We start from the raw sequence: 15,215 nt of genomic DNA on the forward strand, positions 1-15,215 counted from the left end.
ACAACCTACGTAATTTGGTCGGGTTATTTGTTGGTTCATGTTATACTTATGTCCCAGAGCCTAACTAGCGCCACCGGAGAGATTAGGAACTATTATTTAAAGCTGAAAGCGGTCACTTGCAACAATTCTGCCATAAGAGATTGGCATCCTTTCTATACCATCCATACTAAGTAACTTACAATGCATTGACATAACTGACATTGGTGCAAGCGAGATGCACTGCGTTTGAGTTGACGCAATCGCTAACGTTTAAGGCCGCGTAAAACTCATGGTGAGGGTACAGATCTGTCTGGCAGGCGTGTCTGGCGGACAAATCTAATCAATGTGTGGCCGGAATCAGACGCAGGCTCATTACGTTTGGACTCGTTCAAATAGTGAGATGATTAGAAGATGGCTGCCTAATAGTACATTGTGTATAAGGTCGGTAAACAAGAATTCACGAACGAGTGTGAATTAAAGCCCGAAACCGAAGGCGAGGGCTTAATTAACACGCGCGAGTTCGTAATTCCTGTTCCGCCCGTGGAACACAATGTTTTTCATCACATTTGTGAGAGAAAAAAAGGGGAAAAACTAAAACTGCTGCCTTTTTAGGGTTCCGTACCCAAAGGGTAAAAACGGGACCCTATTACTAAGACTCCGTTGTCCGTTTGTCCGTCTGTCTGTCTGTCACCAGGCTGTATCTCATGAACCGTGATAACTAGACAGTTGAAATTTTCACAGATGATTTATTTCTGTTGCCGCTATAACAACAAATACTAAAAAGCACGGAACCCTCGGTGCGCGAGTCCAACTCGCACTTGGCCGGTTTTTTACTGTTTGCAACTATCATTTGAATTAGAGTCGGACCGCGCCAAGTTTTCCCTGCCAAGTGCTACGTCAGGTATGGCGCACTCAAGGGTCTGCATTATCCCTGCCAAGTCAGACTACACAGACACAGCATTATGAAGAATTATGGTGCAATTTTACTTATGAATTGCTATTCGAGTACCACAACTGAGTATTCTACAGCATTTTATACTATAACAACCCAGGTACGCGCTTAAAGCTTGATTTTTAATTTACACAAGTACAGGGGCCCGTTACTCAAAAGCTTGTAGCTTGTATTACAAGTGGAAGTCTCTAACAAAAGCTGTCAAAAAGTGACATCCGCTTGTATTACAAGTTACAAGCTTTTGAGAAAGGGGCCCTCGTAATTTTAGGCGTAACTGAAATAAGATAAGATAAAGATAAAAGACATTTATTCGTGACGATCACAACACAAGTACGAACATGTACAGACAACAACAGCAAGAAAAGAAGAGATCATCAAGTGTGCATCACGAAATGGACCCAACTCAGCATAATGCTAGCTATAAAGCCAGCGCTGGTCTTCCGTAGGGCCCATTCGGTGATGCCACGACAGATAACACACAAAGATACATATTAAAACATTACAAAGCTACACACAAAGAATACCTAATTATGTACAAACATATTAACCAAACCAAAAAGAAATACATGAAAAGCACAAACAAAAATAAAAAAACAAGTATACAAGAAAAAAAAGAAAAACATTCAAGAAACAAACAAACAAATCTATAGACAATTAATAATTATGAATGCGACCATACCATCTGTCAAAAACCAGCTTGCTGCTGCTAGCGCCAGCGGCTACTGGCAAAACTAAAACTGCCTATAAGCAGTCGCGCTCCCATAAGTCTTACTACCACCACTTTTAAATTATTTCTACTTAAGCTTTATGGATATTTTAAACTTCATTATGTGATTGACATTGTATAAATGCACGGTTCACGCACCTTTTTCTTTTAAAATTGAATATTAATTTTTGCATGTGTAGCATTAGTTTATAATGCAACTTTTTACTAATTATAACAATAATCTACTAATTTTCAGGATCCACTAATGGAGTAGATGTAGATAGTGAAACGCTAGTAACTCCTGCAAGAGGTTTTTTTAATTTATTTATTTTAGTGTTTTTCTGTTCATTATAGCATGGTGGTGGCACATTTACTTTCTTTCTTATTATATGTGACGTTTTCAACCAAAAGGTACCACATTGTCGCTTGTCAATAAGGTTGATTTCAAATTGAAGCTATTTGGAAATAGCGCCTTATTGACAACCGACAATAAGTACCCTTTTGGTTGAGAATGGCACATATTTCTGATTATAACTTTTTAATGCCAGGGAAGGACGTTATTATTTTTACAGTTTATGTTGTTATTGTAAAATTGTTGTTCATGAATTATTTATCCGCGAATTAAATTCTAAGGTGTATGTGATGATTCATTTATTCATAATATTATTAAAATGTTACATGATAACAGAAAATCACGATTAATTTGCATGTTTATGTTCTGAAATGTGATGGTTTGAACGCATGTATCATATTAAATATATTAATAACGGGTCACTCACGTATTTTAAGTCGAAAAACGCTCGATATGGTTCACTCCGTACCGAGGAGTGTCATCAGGAGCTTGCGTTGACGGTGACGGACCGGCGCCGACTTAAAATACGTGAGTGACCTGTTATTAATATATTTAATATGCATGTATCATAAGTATTATAACATTGATAGACCAAGAAGTCTTCAACGATGTAGATAGCACACGCAGTGCAAGTGTTATTTATACGTTATATTTTTATAGAAGTTTGACGTTTAAAAAGTCACACGAGCAGAAGTGCCATGTAGCCGAGTTGAAAATGTTGAGATGGGCGGGAGGTGTGACCCGATTGGATAAAGTTCGGAACGAGTATACACGGGGAGCTTTAAAGTCGCACCAATCACCGAAAAACTCACTGAAAATCTGAAAATAGTCTAAGGTGGTACGGCCACGTGAACAGGCGTAGTGATGATCATGTCGTCAAAGTCGCATTAAAAATTCCAGAACATAAGAGAGGCCCAGGCCGCCGTCCGTCGACCTGGTGGTCAAACATAGAAAGAGACCTCAAAAGATCCCAGATGTCAAAAGAGACAACCCAAAACAGAGTAGCTTGGCGCAGAAGTGTGAGGAGGCCCGACCCCAAATAAAGGGAACAGGGAAAGAAGAAGAGAGAAGTTTGACGTTTAAAATAACACTTGCACTGTGTGCTATCAAAATCGTTGCAGACTTATTTTGGTCTAACTCTGACCAAATTTGTGCATTTTGGTGCTAACACAAATGTGCTTGTTCTGATTCTAACTATCACAAAATTTCATCATTTTTATCATTGGCTTGTAACTTGTAACGTCTATGGCAGGCGGTTCGTTGCAATGTCCGTATGAATAAAACAGTGTTTTAACTGAATATTAAAATGCATATGTGATGTTTTCAATCAAAAGGTACCACATTGTCGCTTACGGACGAACGAAAATGGTTTGTATCTTTATACGAAACACCTGTCAGAATGTCCTTATGATAAGCGACAATGTGGTACCTTTTGCTTGAAAACGACACATATCTCGACACTTTAAATGCAATAAGTCACTCACACGCCATGTGACGTGACCTTTGAAAACCCGAAGTTTAAGTAACGTATCTACGTCAGTGGTTTTCAACCTTTTCATGATGCAAACATTTGACATGAAAATTGTTTTACTCTCCGTTTGTAAGCTGTAATTATACTACTTTTTAGGGTTCCGTACCCAAAGGGTAAAAACGGGACCCTATTACTAAGACTCCGCTGTCCGTCTGTCCGTCTGGCCGTCTGTCTGTCACCAGGCTCTCATGAACCGTGATAGCTAGACAGTTGAAATTTTCACAGATGATGTATTTCTGTTGCCGCTATAACAACAAATACTAAAAAGTACGGAACCCTCGGTGCGCGAGTCCGAGTCGCACTTGGCCGGTTTTTTATGAGTGTAAAGTATGCGAGTCCCCATAACTTCGGGGCATATGCAGGAAAAGTAAGTTGAAAGTTAGGGTAAGTTCTAGATATGACTCGTACAGCCTAGAACCGGCCCTGTTTTGGGCTATATTTACCATAATTGTTCATTGCTTCACCAATGTTTTAAACTTTTGGGTACAGAAAAGAAATATTGTAACCAATCTGTGTACAAAAAAAATTGTAACCTAAATCTGTGCGTGATACATCTATTTATCTCATCTCATACTGTCCCTTTCAATTTCTAGAAGAATTGATGAACGGGAACGACACGTCGGAGCAGGTGCTAGCGCTGGTGCCTCAGGAGCTTCATAAATATCTGACCGTACATCCTAGGAACAATACTGGTAAGTTATAAACCGAAATAAATGTCATATACGAAGAAAAAGTAACCAAGGCCTCCAGTGCTGGAATCGAACCCGCTATTGATTTAGTGTGATATCCGTGAAAACATTACACTTTAGAGAAAAAAGCGTAGGTAGGTAGGTAGGTATGGTTTGTTAGGTAGCTTCAGATGCACGAAGGGCAAACCGCTTAGAAATAGGAGCCCCGCGAAGCGGGGCTCCGTCTAGTTAAGTTATAAAGAAAATGTTTTTTGAAAAGAAACAGTGGGCATTCCAGGCAGTACGATAGATTTACTTTTCAACATTTTAAGCTTCAACATTTTGAGAATCCAACATTCCGAGAATTCAACATTGAGACTTCAACATTACGCTTTATTTTTCAACATTTTGAGAATTCAAGGTTTTGAAATTCAACATTATGATAATTCAACGGGTCTCTATTGTTTCCCATAAAATTTTAAGTCATAATGTATTGTTTGTCCACATTTTCGTTAGTCATAATTTGGTTTTTCTCGGAAACGCGTAATTTTTCAGGATTGCCATAAAACAAACCTAACCTAACCTATGTATAGGATAACCTGGATATCAGGATAATCCTGAAAAGTTAACGGTGTCAGAATTATGACTAATGATAATCTGACAGTCATTACATTATGACTTTCAATAATTATGTCAAACAAAGGGACCCCGAATTCTATATTATGTTCCTGAAGGCTAGTACCCTAGTCCTAGTTTTACTTACTGATGTGCGACGTAAAATTTCCAAAATTTATATATTTTTACATTTATGTACGGGGAAACGAAAGTTTCTATATCCATTATGGAAACTTTTTCAAATTATTCTAAGAATTTTTCCAACTATTTCGAAACTTTCCTTGACTTATACTTTTGTTGTTTTGCTGCATAAATCTAACAAAAACAATTTCTTTTCTAATTCCAGCAAACTCCACAGACCTACCCAAGAACATAACAGAGATCCGTCGCGCCATCAAACGATACAACGACGCACAAACCATCTACAATGAGGATATCTACGGCCCCGTGCTCAACGATACCGTCATTATAGCCATACAGGTCAGTGATCACAACTGTAGATAGAGCATGGCGAGTAAGGGCAACGAACCGAGATAAAGCAAGAATAAGCAACGAATTGTCACTTACCACCTAAGACACTATTGTACCTACTTATTCTTTGCAAATAAATACTTACTTACTTACTTACTTACTAAAGAAATAACAAACTTTCAGGGAATCAAAACATTTTAAACGGGCCCACTGACTATCAGTCCGCCGGACGATATCGGCATGTCAGTTGTTCGGAACTGTCAAATTTTTGTTCTAACTGACAGGCCGATATCGTCCGGCGGACTGATAGTTAGTGGGCCTGGGCCCCTGTATAACCATATACCATATACCATTGTACTACATATGTATATTGTAGGTTATAAGTAAACTAAATACTTTTTTGCGCCGTTTTGTACTGTACGGATGTCTACAGTCTCCAATTCTCAATTACTCAAAAGGTTAACTGGAAGAGATCCTTTAAAGGAATAAGTTCGCCTTTGTACTGATGACGTGTTTTTTTCCTGTTTTGTTGTCATTTTTGTACAATAAAGTGTTTTACTGCTACTACAACTTTTTATTTTAAGAAATTACTAATCGTTACTGTCACTGAACATGTCAACTGTTAAACAGACTGAAATGACTGATAGTGAGTAAAAAACCGTACTGATAAATATTTTGAAATATGTCTCACGATAGTTTAAGTGCGAAGACTGAAATGGGGTTGGCAACTGTCAAAGGTTTGCAGAGCTCATCATAGCTTGCCCCTTTTTCTATGAGATTTGGCTTAAAAGGCTGGCATCCAGGGCATTAAAAATACAAAAAATTCACAATTCTAGGGATTGACAGGGCAAGCTATGCTGGCGCCATCTACTAAACACTTCGACCGGCCAACCCCATTCTAGAGCAAAGAGTAAAGTAAGTATATAGGTATTCTAGTGTGAGTGACCCGCCATTATAAAATATTCATTATGTCTGAGTCACACAAAGGTTTTGTTATTGAAATTAATAATGCTCGTGATTCTGGGTAATGATGTACAGTCGCCATCAGATATATCGGAACGGCCAAGGTGCTCAAAAATATCTGAACACGCACTCTAACGCCTTGACAATAGAGGCGTGTTCAGATATTTGTGAGAGCCTCGGCCGCTCCGATATATCTGATGGCGACTGTACCTACCCTAGATAAGTAAGTAATGTTTTACTCATAATATAATAACGGGGTCCCATTCCCATGGTTTGACATAATTATTGAAAGTCATAATGTAATGATTGTCAGATTATCATTAGTCATAATTTCCGTAAGGTTATCCTATACCATAGAGTAACTTATACTAGAGCGGTACTGTCATAGTAAATTTTGTAACCCCAGTAAATTCACTGCCATCTGTCGACACACTTTAAAACTAAAAATAAATATTTATAAAAATACGATAAAATGTATTTAAATATGGATAAATGATTTTTTTATTTGCATTAATTATTTTTATATGATTTTGACCCATGTTCTTTCACTGGTATGCGTTAAAATTATAAATAACAAACGAAACAGTCAACGCCCTCTATACGAGTGTAGGCCAAAACTAGTGGCGCCATCTGATCGAGAATCAAATTTTCTTGATTTTCGAGGCACGTTTTTTCCTTAGACTGTATCCATCTATTACGGAGTTATATCTATCTTTGCCTATACATAGGTTAGGTTACTTAGGTTAGGTTTGTTTTAAGGCAATCCTGAAAAGTTACGCGTTTCTGAGAAAAACCAAAATATAACTAATGAAAATGCGTACAAACAATACATTATGACTTAAAACTTTAGGAAAACAATAGTTAGAGACCCACGTGGTTCTTATTAGCTGTTACATAGTATTGACACGTAAAATATTTACTTATGTTTTATTAATAATAGATTGACTGATTGATTACGCGTTTCTGGGAAAAACCAAAATATAACTAATGAAAATGCGGACAAACAATACATTATGACTTGAAACTTTAGAAAAACAATAGTTCCCATAGACCCATGTGGTTCTTATTAGCTGTTACATAGTATTGACACGTAAAATATTTACTTATGTTTTATTAATAAAAGATCGACTGATTAATATAATATAACCAAAAATATGTTAGTTTTTATATTTACATTCAGGTACTCTATTTTTCTCTCAAAAACTTCAAGTTATTCGTGTATTTTGTAAACCAGTTTTTAAATCATGGATTTTGGAACATTTGTGCATTCTCAAGGCAGGAACTTGGGTTTGGGCATTTGCCTCCTCGCCAGCAGCAGCTGCTCGCCCTTCAAGCCCTCAATCTTCACCGGCTTGGGTACTAATCGCGAAGGCTTCACTGGTCTTGTCTTCTTCTTTTCTTCGGGAAAGAGGGGGGGATAGTCTATCTTCTGCATCCAGATCAGCTGGAGTTCTGGCGGGATGTGCTTCTCTAGGATGAATTTTCTCGGGACCTGCAATTTGTGTTTGATCTAAACCCGTGTTTTTCAATTTGTAAGTCGTGAAGCTCATATAGGGACTCATGTATAGAAAGGCCTTAAGGTCAATGTGGATAAGACCGTCTACAAACTTTTGTCGCTTCTAACTCTTGCGTTAGTTCACATACTCCACTTATAAGAGGTCGATAGAGCAGAACGAGTGAAGCTCTTCTTAAGTACGTATTTAAATACGAGAATTCTTGCGGTTCTTGCCCCTTGGTTTTCCCAAATTTCCCAATCAAAAAGTGTGTATGCCGTTCTTCCCCATATTTAATTGTGGGCAAGTTAAGTAGGCAAAATTACATTTTATCCTCTAGTTTTTCAGTACTTAAAACTCAAATAAGAGAAACCAGAGTCGTTAACTTTCATTGTATTGGCCACAGAAGTGACCTTTTTCTAAAATGTGTTTGACCACTTTGCTCCCTTGTTAAACAATGGGGTTGGCAATTGTCAAAGGTTTGCAGAGATGGCGCCATCATAGCTTGCCCCTTTTTCTATGAGATTTGGCTTAAAGGGCTGGCATCCAGGGCATTAAAAAAAACAAAAATTTGACACATCTCTAGGGATTAATAGGGCAAGCTATGCTGGCGCCATCTGCTAAACACTTCGACCGGCCAACCCCATTGGGTAACTATTTATTTCTTTATTATGTAACTGTAGTTGCTTCACTCACCAGAATTTCGTTCCAAATATCTTTCTTCCCTGTGTAATGTGGTATAGGATCGGATTTATGCCTTTTAGGGATCCTTGCAAACTTCACTTTGGGGAAATCTGGCTTTTGGTACCTAAAAACAATGTAGACAAGTTTGAAAAATATAGCGCGAATGCTGAAACTCCGCGCGAATGTATAGGAATTGTAAGGGGGGAATTCAAGGAGCTGGTGAGGGTAACGGAACCACTTTTCAGCCTCATCGGGTTTCTTGAAGCCTGGGAGTTCTGGTACAAGAATCAGAAGTCAAATTGCGGTCTAATAATTATGCAGACGACACCGTTCTAAAGAGCCTGGTTGGCTTCACTTACCAAACTAAATCCCAGTGGTCCATATACACAGGTGCAGGCATTAAAATCCCCATAGCTCGGAGAATATCACATCTGGAATTAATATAGATACAGTATTACACTCGGGTCGAATGCAGAAAAAAAACAGCGCTGTTATACTTTTTTTTCTCTCTCTTTATGTTGCCACAAACAGTCATTACAGAAAAGTGACAATGAAAAATATTACATATAATATTGACAATACAGTGCCAAAAACGTAAAAGATTATAGTTATAAATTTGTTGCAACGGACCTGAATTACGTCATTACCAAACTTAAATGGAACTGGGCGGGACATGTTGCCAGACAGAGTGATGGCAGGTAGGCCGAAATGTTAACGGAATGGTGGCCACTTTCAGACGAAAGAAGTGCCTGGCGTCCATTAGCTCGTTGGGTGGACGACATTCGGAAGACTGTACGGGTCACTTCTGGATGAGATTGGCTCAGGACCGGGATTAATGGGGTACTCGAAGAGAGGCTGATATGATGATGATGATTGTTAGCACGGGCAGTTTTCCGCAATTCGAGAGACTAGCGCCTATTTTGCGTGACGGGGCGGGGGGGGGGGGTAGGCTCATCCTGATAGCAATACTCTTAACTGGCCATCGCAGAACCTTATGACTTTAAAGGAAAGTTTACGAATTAGCCAAATACATGATCGAATTTAAACTGTTGCGAGACATACTAACAATAAATAATTTCACGGTTTAGACTCACTTGTTTTAGTCACTCGCGCGACATGTTTCGGAGAGCCTAGGTCTCCTTTCTCAAGCACTAATAGTGCGAGCAGCGTTCACGACGACCGTGTATTGCGTACTGCCGCGCGCCGCGTCGCCTGCAGCGGACATGTCCGAATAATAATTGAAAACAAGTGAGTCTAAACCGTGAAATTATTTACAAATACATGATGTTTTTAAAAGATGTCAATCGATTCAACTTCCAATGAAATGTTTCTAATAAACCTGCTATCTATTGTACCATCGCCCACACTGTTAACTGACAGCGTGGGCGTTCGTTATACTTATTACAAAAGGCATAAGGAACACTCACGGACAGTTAAGAGTGTTGCTGTTTGTACCCCAGAAACTACCGATTTTTTTCCGTTATTTTCATTTTATTTTCCCAAAATATTTTCTGTGCCCAAGAACTATACATATACTTACCTGGTCCAATTTTGTCGTATGCCCCAACTGGGCCCAGTCCGGGATTTGAACCAGGTACAATGAGTTAGTGGATAACGTGTCGGCAGCCCTATACTACGGCTGAATTTGATGAACTCCGTGCTGAAGAGATTGCGGACCGCTGAAGTTATCCTCTGAAAGATTTTATTTTTTTCTTAGTCATTTATTTTTGTAACGTTTTAATCTGTATCTTTATGTAGTATCTGTGTTGGCATCACCAATAGTACATTGATGTAGTATAATTAAGAGGGGTCGTGAAGCCAGAAAATTAGAAAAAAAACAGAAGCTACAAAGCGCCGCGCGAAGCTTGCGATTTTGATTCACGACTCCCAAACTGCGTACTGGCGCAGTCGGTAGGATCCGAACCTACGCTCCCACAGGGAATCTGATTTCCACTCATTATTTATTTAAACTTTGTTGCACAAAATATATACAACAATGTACAAATGGCGGACTTCATGCCAAATGGCAAAATGGCATTCTCTACCAGTCAACCATAGGGCCAAACAGAGACATTTACAATTGGTACAGAGAGAAAAAAAATGAAAAAACAAGTAGGTACTAACTTATGTTCTTATGTTAAAATATATGTCGTAAAATACGTTAAGTATAGTATATGTTAACGTAGACATCGGTCAAGAAAAGAAATAACACATTGCTCGTCTCTTTCTAACGAGTGGTGTCAGAAAGTTAAGTAACATGTCATGGCAAACGCAACTAGCGCGTTTGCGTTCTTTGGTCGCTTTTGATGGATATTTTTCTAAATTAAAAAGTTTATTTTATTATTGTTAGGTATTTTATTATTATTGGGGCGTTGTGGGCCTTTGAGTGTCACGTCGACCAAACAGTGATCTATTGTGACGGCCCTTTAAAGCTCATTACTAATGCCCGTTAAATCCAGAAAATTCCACATTCTTTGGGCCGTAATGTTCTGTACCTCATAGGGTTGCAGTACGTGCCGCCCTAAGTAGGTACTTCTTTTTGACATTAGTGATCCACAGGAACAGAGAATGTGCATTGCAGTCTCCTCTGACTCCTGGCAGAACCTGCATGTCGGATTTTGTTTCTTTCCTATTTGAAACATGTGTTTGTTCAACTTGCAGTGTCCAGTCAGTTAGGTAGTCATTGTTAGGTATGTTATTGCTTCACTGTACATAGTTATGAGACAACCTTACTAGGGCCTCCGATTTCGTACGCAGGGTCACCCCAAAGATTCCAAAGTACCGACGAAGCTAGGTAAAATACTAATTCACTCACTTGGATATGCTCTAAGCTATGGACCCCGATCGGAGGCAGATGATACGCGTGTTCTAGCATCAGCAACCTCCGTCCGTTGATTTTGTTATCCATAATGCACTCCTACAAGAAATGTATGGATCAGAATGGGCGACGAAAGTGACGGATGGAAGAAGTGCACGCAGCGGAAATGAGAATGTTAAGATGAGATGGATGTGTGGAGTGACGAGAAAGGATCGGATTTAGAATGAGTATATTAGGGAAAGTTTGAAAGTAGCACTGGTAACGGAGAAGATGAGAAGTAGTAGGTTAGCGTGGTATGGGCATGTGATGAGGAGGCATGAGTGCCATATAGGTAAAAGAATGTTATGGATGGACGGAGAGCGAATGGTAGACCCAAAAAACGATGGATTGTGTGAAAGAGAATATGAGAAAGAAAGGAGTGTGCTGAGCTGATGAAAGATAAAGGAGAATGGAAGAGAAAAACATGTTGTGCCGACCCCACATAACGTGGGATAAGGGCAGGAAGAAAGGACCTTACTCTTGTGGATCGTGGATACACGTAGTTTTGTGAATACCTTATACTCCGGCAGTCCAACTTGCCCCTCCACCCACTCAGCTACATCTTCCTCTGTCCAATGGAATGCTTCTGGAAACTTCAGCTGATCTACCACTATCGCTGTTAGCTCGTATAATGTAGGTGGTGATTGCAAACAGGCTCTCAATTTCCTGTCAAAATAAGCCAATAATGATGTTAAAAACCCACCAAGTGCGAGTCGGACTCGTCTACCGAGGGTTTCGTACAAATTTGACTTTTTTACATTTTTAGTATTTGTTGTTGTAGCGGCAACAGAAATACATCATCTTTCTAACAATTACGGTTCATGAGATACAGACAGAGGGACAGTGGAGTCTTAGTAATAGGATCCCGTTTTTACCCTTTGGGTACGGAACCCTAAAAACCAACAGATTATAAGGTTAAAACTGCACCCGAAAAAAGGCTCTGTAAAGTCAGATGGGGTAAGAGAAACATTTACGTTTGTCACCAGGCTGTATCTCATGAACCGTGATAGCTAGACAGTTTAAATTTTCACAGATGATGTATTTCTGTTGCCGCTATAACAACAAATACTAAAAGCAGAATAAAATAAATATTTAAGTGGGGCTCCTATACAACCAACGTAATTTATTTGCCGTTTTTTGCGTAATGGTACGGAACCCTTCGTGCGCGAGGCCGACTCGCACTTGGTTGGTTTTTTCTGACCCCACATGACCTTAGTGCTTAGTGTATATTTTTCGCTCAATAGGGGATATTACTGCAATGTTCTGCCACCAGGGTGCAGGACTAGCCTTTTAGTAAACCATAGAATAACTTATACATACTGTACATTTAATAGGTTTTTGACAAGTTTTCAGAGGTAATAAAATATGACATTGATGCATCAAGGCAGTTTGCTTACAGATGACCTACCGGGAAACGCGAATCCGAAAATTCTCTATCTACCTCTTTATCGCTCGAATAGAGTGACAGAGATGTTAGATAATACAATTTCCTTGTTTCACGATAGACCCTCAGATTGTGGTTTTGTGGTAGTGGCGCCCTGGCGCCCCCTACGCAGAGTTTCGCGTAACATTCCCCATTTGTTTTTTTAATCTTTACAAAATAAATTCGCAAAACATGAAACATTCAACAATTCAACCATTGAAATAAAAACGTGACACAAAGCACGATGAATTTCCTATCTCTATCGCACGCGCGTAATTATATTGTTGTCCCACCCAAGATGGCGGCGGTCAATGCCACTGTGCGAGCGGAACAGCAAATATAATTATGCGCGTGCGATAGAAACAGGAACAGGCGGGTCGATGTACGGAATTCGTCATGGTAAGCGTCCTTTCTTGTACGTACGCTGGCTTTCTATAAGGAGCATCTTTTGGAAAGCACGTGCATTCTGCACATGTAGTCTTGTCCGGGGTGGGATACACGATCTGTAAATGCAAGATAATACTAAAAGATTATAACTTATATGTGACATTCTCAATCAAAAGGTACCGCTTTGTCGCTTACATTAAAGAATTTTGCTTGTATCTTTATACAAATAACCTGTCAGGCACTCCAGAACGTAACATATTTAGGCGATATGTCAGTACATAATTGTTTTCCTTCGTATTTTATCGGAAACGTTCGTATTTGTCATGCTACCTCAATCAACCTCAGTACTTATTGTACCGGGACTGACTGAAATAGCAAGACGCGTTCGTACGTTTCCGTGAAAATACGATGGAAAATAATTGTGCACTACATCTGTATGAGGTATTACCTAAATGCAACACTTTTATAATTTTAAATGGACTTTTATTTAATGTTAGAATGAAAACCTTGTCAAACCTTCTAGAGAAAGGACGCTTGCCACGAATAATTTCATACATGCATGACAAATACGAACGTTTCCGAGAAAATACGATGGCAAAGGATTGTTCACGCCAAGCGGGTGAGGGAATCAAAATTATATACACACACTCATGTGCTCAGATCACTTTGAATGCCTCGCCCGCTTAGCGACTTCTGACTGTACCTACGGGCCACTGATATAACGTCGCTATACTTACTCAACCTCATATCTGCAACAATCATTTGATGGAAATGTCGCTTTTCTTTCATTCGGAATACGGGTGTTTTTGTCATCAAATGAGTGTTGCAGATACGAGGTTGAGTAAGTATAGCGGCAATAAGTACCTTCCGTCCTGGTATGACCACTGAGGGTTTCCTTCGTGGTATCACTAGCGGTTCCCGTTTGTGTTTTTTCGGCGGAGATTCTGGTTCCTGCGACAAATGTTTTAATTACAATTTTTAAATCTAGGAAAAGTTTAAATAATATTGCCTCGTGTGAGATTCGAATTTGCGACATTGCTCTACCTAGAGAGTCAGTGCCTGATTTACCCACAGGCTAATAAGGCTAAAGCCTAGGGCGCAAGGACCAAAGAGGCGCGCAAGGGGGCGCGGCGGCGGCTCTGAGTTGAGACAAGCAGGGGTCGGATATACATAGCCTAGGGCGGTCAGAACTAAGTCAGGCCCTGAACATATGTAGGTGGTAGGTAGCCTTAACCTTTTGAGTCTCGCTTCAGAATTACTCAAAAAAAGGATTCTACTAGTTAATGAGTCTTTTAGCAACTTGCCCACTTTTACTAATACAATTTTATTGTCCTTTTTAGCTAATGTATTAGAATGTAATTGTTACTAGGAACAGGTTACCGTTGTAACAAATTACATTTACATAATATTGTTCGTAGCATTGTATATCCTACAATCACAGAAGGAAAGTACCTAAAAGATGTTGAATGTTACAATCTGGCCAATATTTACTTACCGGCATTTTAAATTGTTATAAAATCGTGTAAATCTTGTGTACTAATACTTGCAACCATAGACATCTTGCAACAGTCAGTTTGACACGCGGCAGTTAGTTATGGTCTCGTTTGACATTTTTTTGACGATGAAGGTTGTCATAGCCCTTGCATACGGCGCATGTAATTAACGTGTAACATGTTCAATAGGGTATTTGACTAATAGTCAAATCAGTTTTTTTTTTGCGAACTGTCAAAACGGTTTGCTCATGGTTTGCTATTATCATTTTAATAGGGTATTTGACTACTAGTCAAATCAGTTTCATTTTGCCAACTGTCAAAACGATTTGCTATTATGGAATTTATATGAAACACTAGCATGTGACGTCACGATCAAATTACCTACTCTTTTTTAGTTTTATACGGGTTTTAAAGTAGAAATTGTGTCTAAATATAACTGCTGTCTACGTTTCTCTATTAATCTTCTGGTGCTTTATTTCTTGCATGGTGTAAAATAATTTATTTAAAATACAGTCAAATACCCTATTGTGCAAATTACTTGCGCGGGATATTTGTTTAATATTTTCATGTTAGAGAAATAATTCAAAATAGGTAGGTAATAATGGAATTCATTATATTGGGCGCTGACGTATAAGACGAAG

The 15,215-nt window shown here is 39.0% G+C and overlaps 2 protein-coding genes across 6 annotated transcripts in view; one reads left to right on the top strand and one right to left on the bottom strand.

The window, feature by feature from the left end:
* Positions 1–15,215, top strand: part of LOC134753272 (alpha-1,6-mannosyl-glycoprotein 2-beta-N-acetylglucosaminyltransferase) — a 47,469-nt gene that overhangs the window by 14,911 nt on the left and 17,343 nt on the right. For 3 of the 5 annotated variants that reach the window (XM_063689110.1, XM_063689114.1, XM_063689112.1), the window contains exons 3-5: positions 1,894–1,947; positions 4,114–4,212; positions 5,150–5,283. In XM_063689110.1, coding sequence (XP_063545180.1) covers positions 1,894–1,947; positions 4,114–4,212; positions 5,150–5,283 — 287 coding nt within the window. The remainder of the gene's footprint in view (positions 1–1,893; positions 1,948–4,113; positions 4,213–5,149; positions 5,284–15,215) is intronic. The other 2 variants (XM_063689113.1, XM_063689115.1) reach the window with 1 other exon arrangement.
* LOC134752992 (uncharacterized) lies at positions 7,508–14,605 on the bottom strand. The gene is made up of 9 exons (XM_063688751.1): positions 14,577–14,605; positions 13,946–14,032; positions 13,118–13,197; positions 11,787–11,937; positions 11,230–11,331; positions 9,955–10,106; positions 8,774–8,845; positions 8,427–8,538; positions 7,508–7,729 (listed from the first exon to the last, which is right to left on the bottom strand). The coding sequence occupies exons 1-9, from the start codon at positions 14,580–14,582 to the stop codon at positions 7,508–7,510; spliced, it is 984 nt and encodes a 327-aa protein (XP_063544821.1). The 5' UTR covers positions 14,583–14,605.

This window comes from Cydia strobilella, chromosome 26, assembly GCF_947568885.1.
Source record: "Cydia strobilella chromosome 26, ilCydStro3.1, whole genome shotgun sequence".
Taxonomy (NCBI): Eukaryota; Metazoa; Arthropoda; class Insecta; order Lepidoptera; family Tortricidae; genus Cydia; species Cydia strobilella.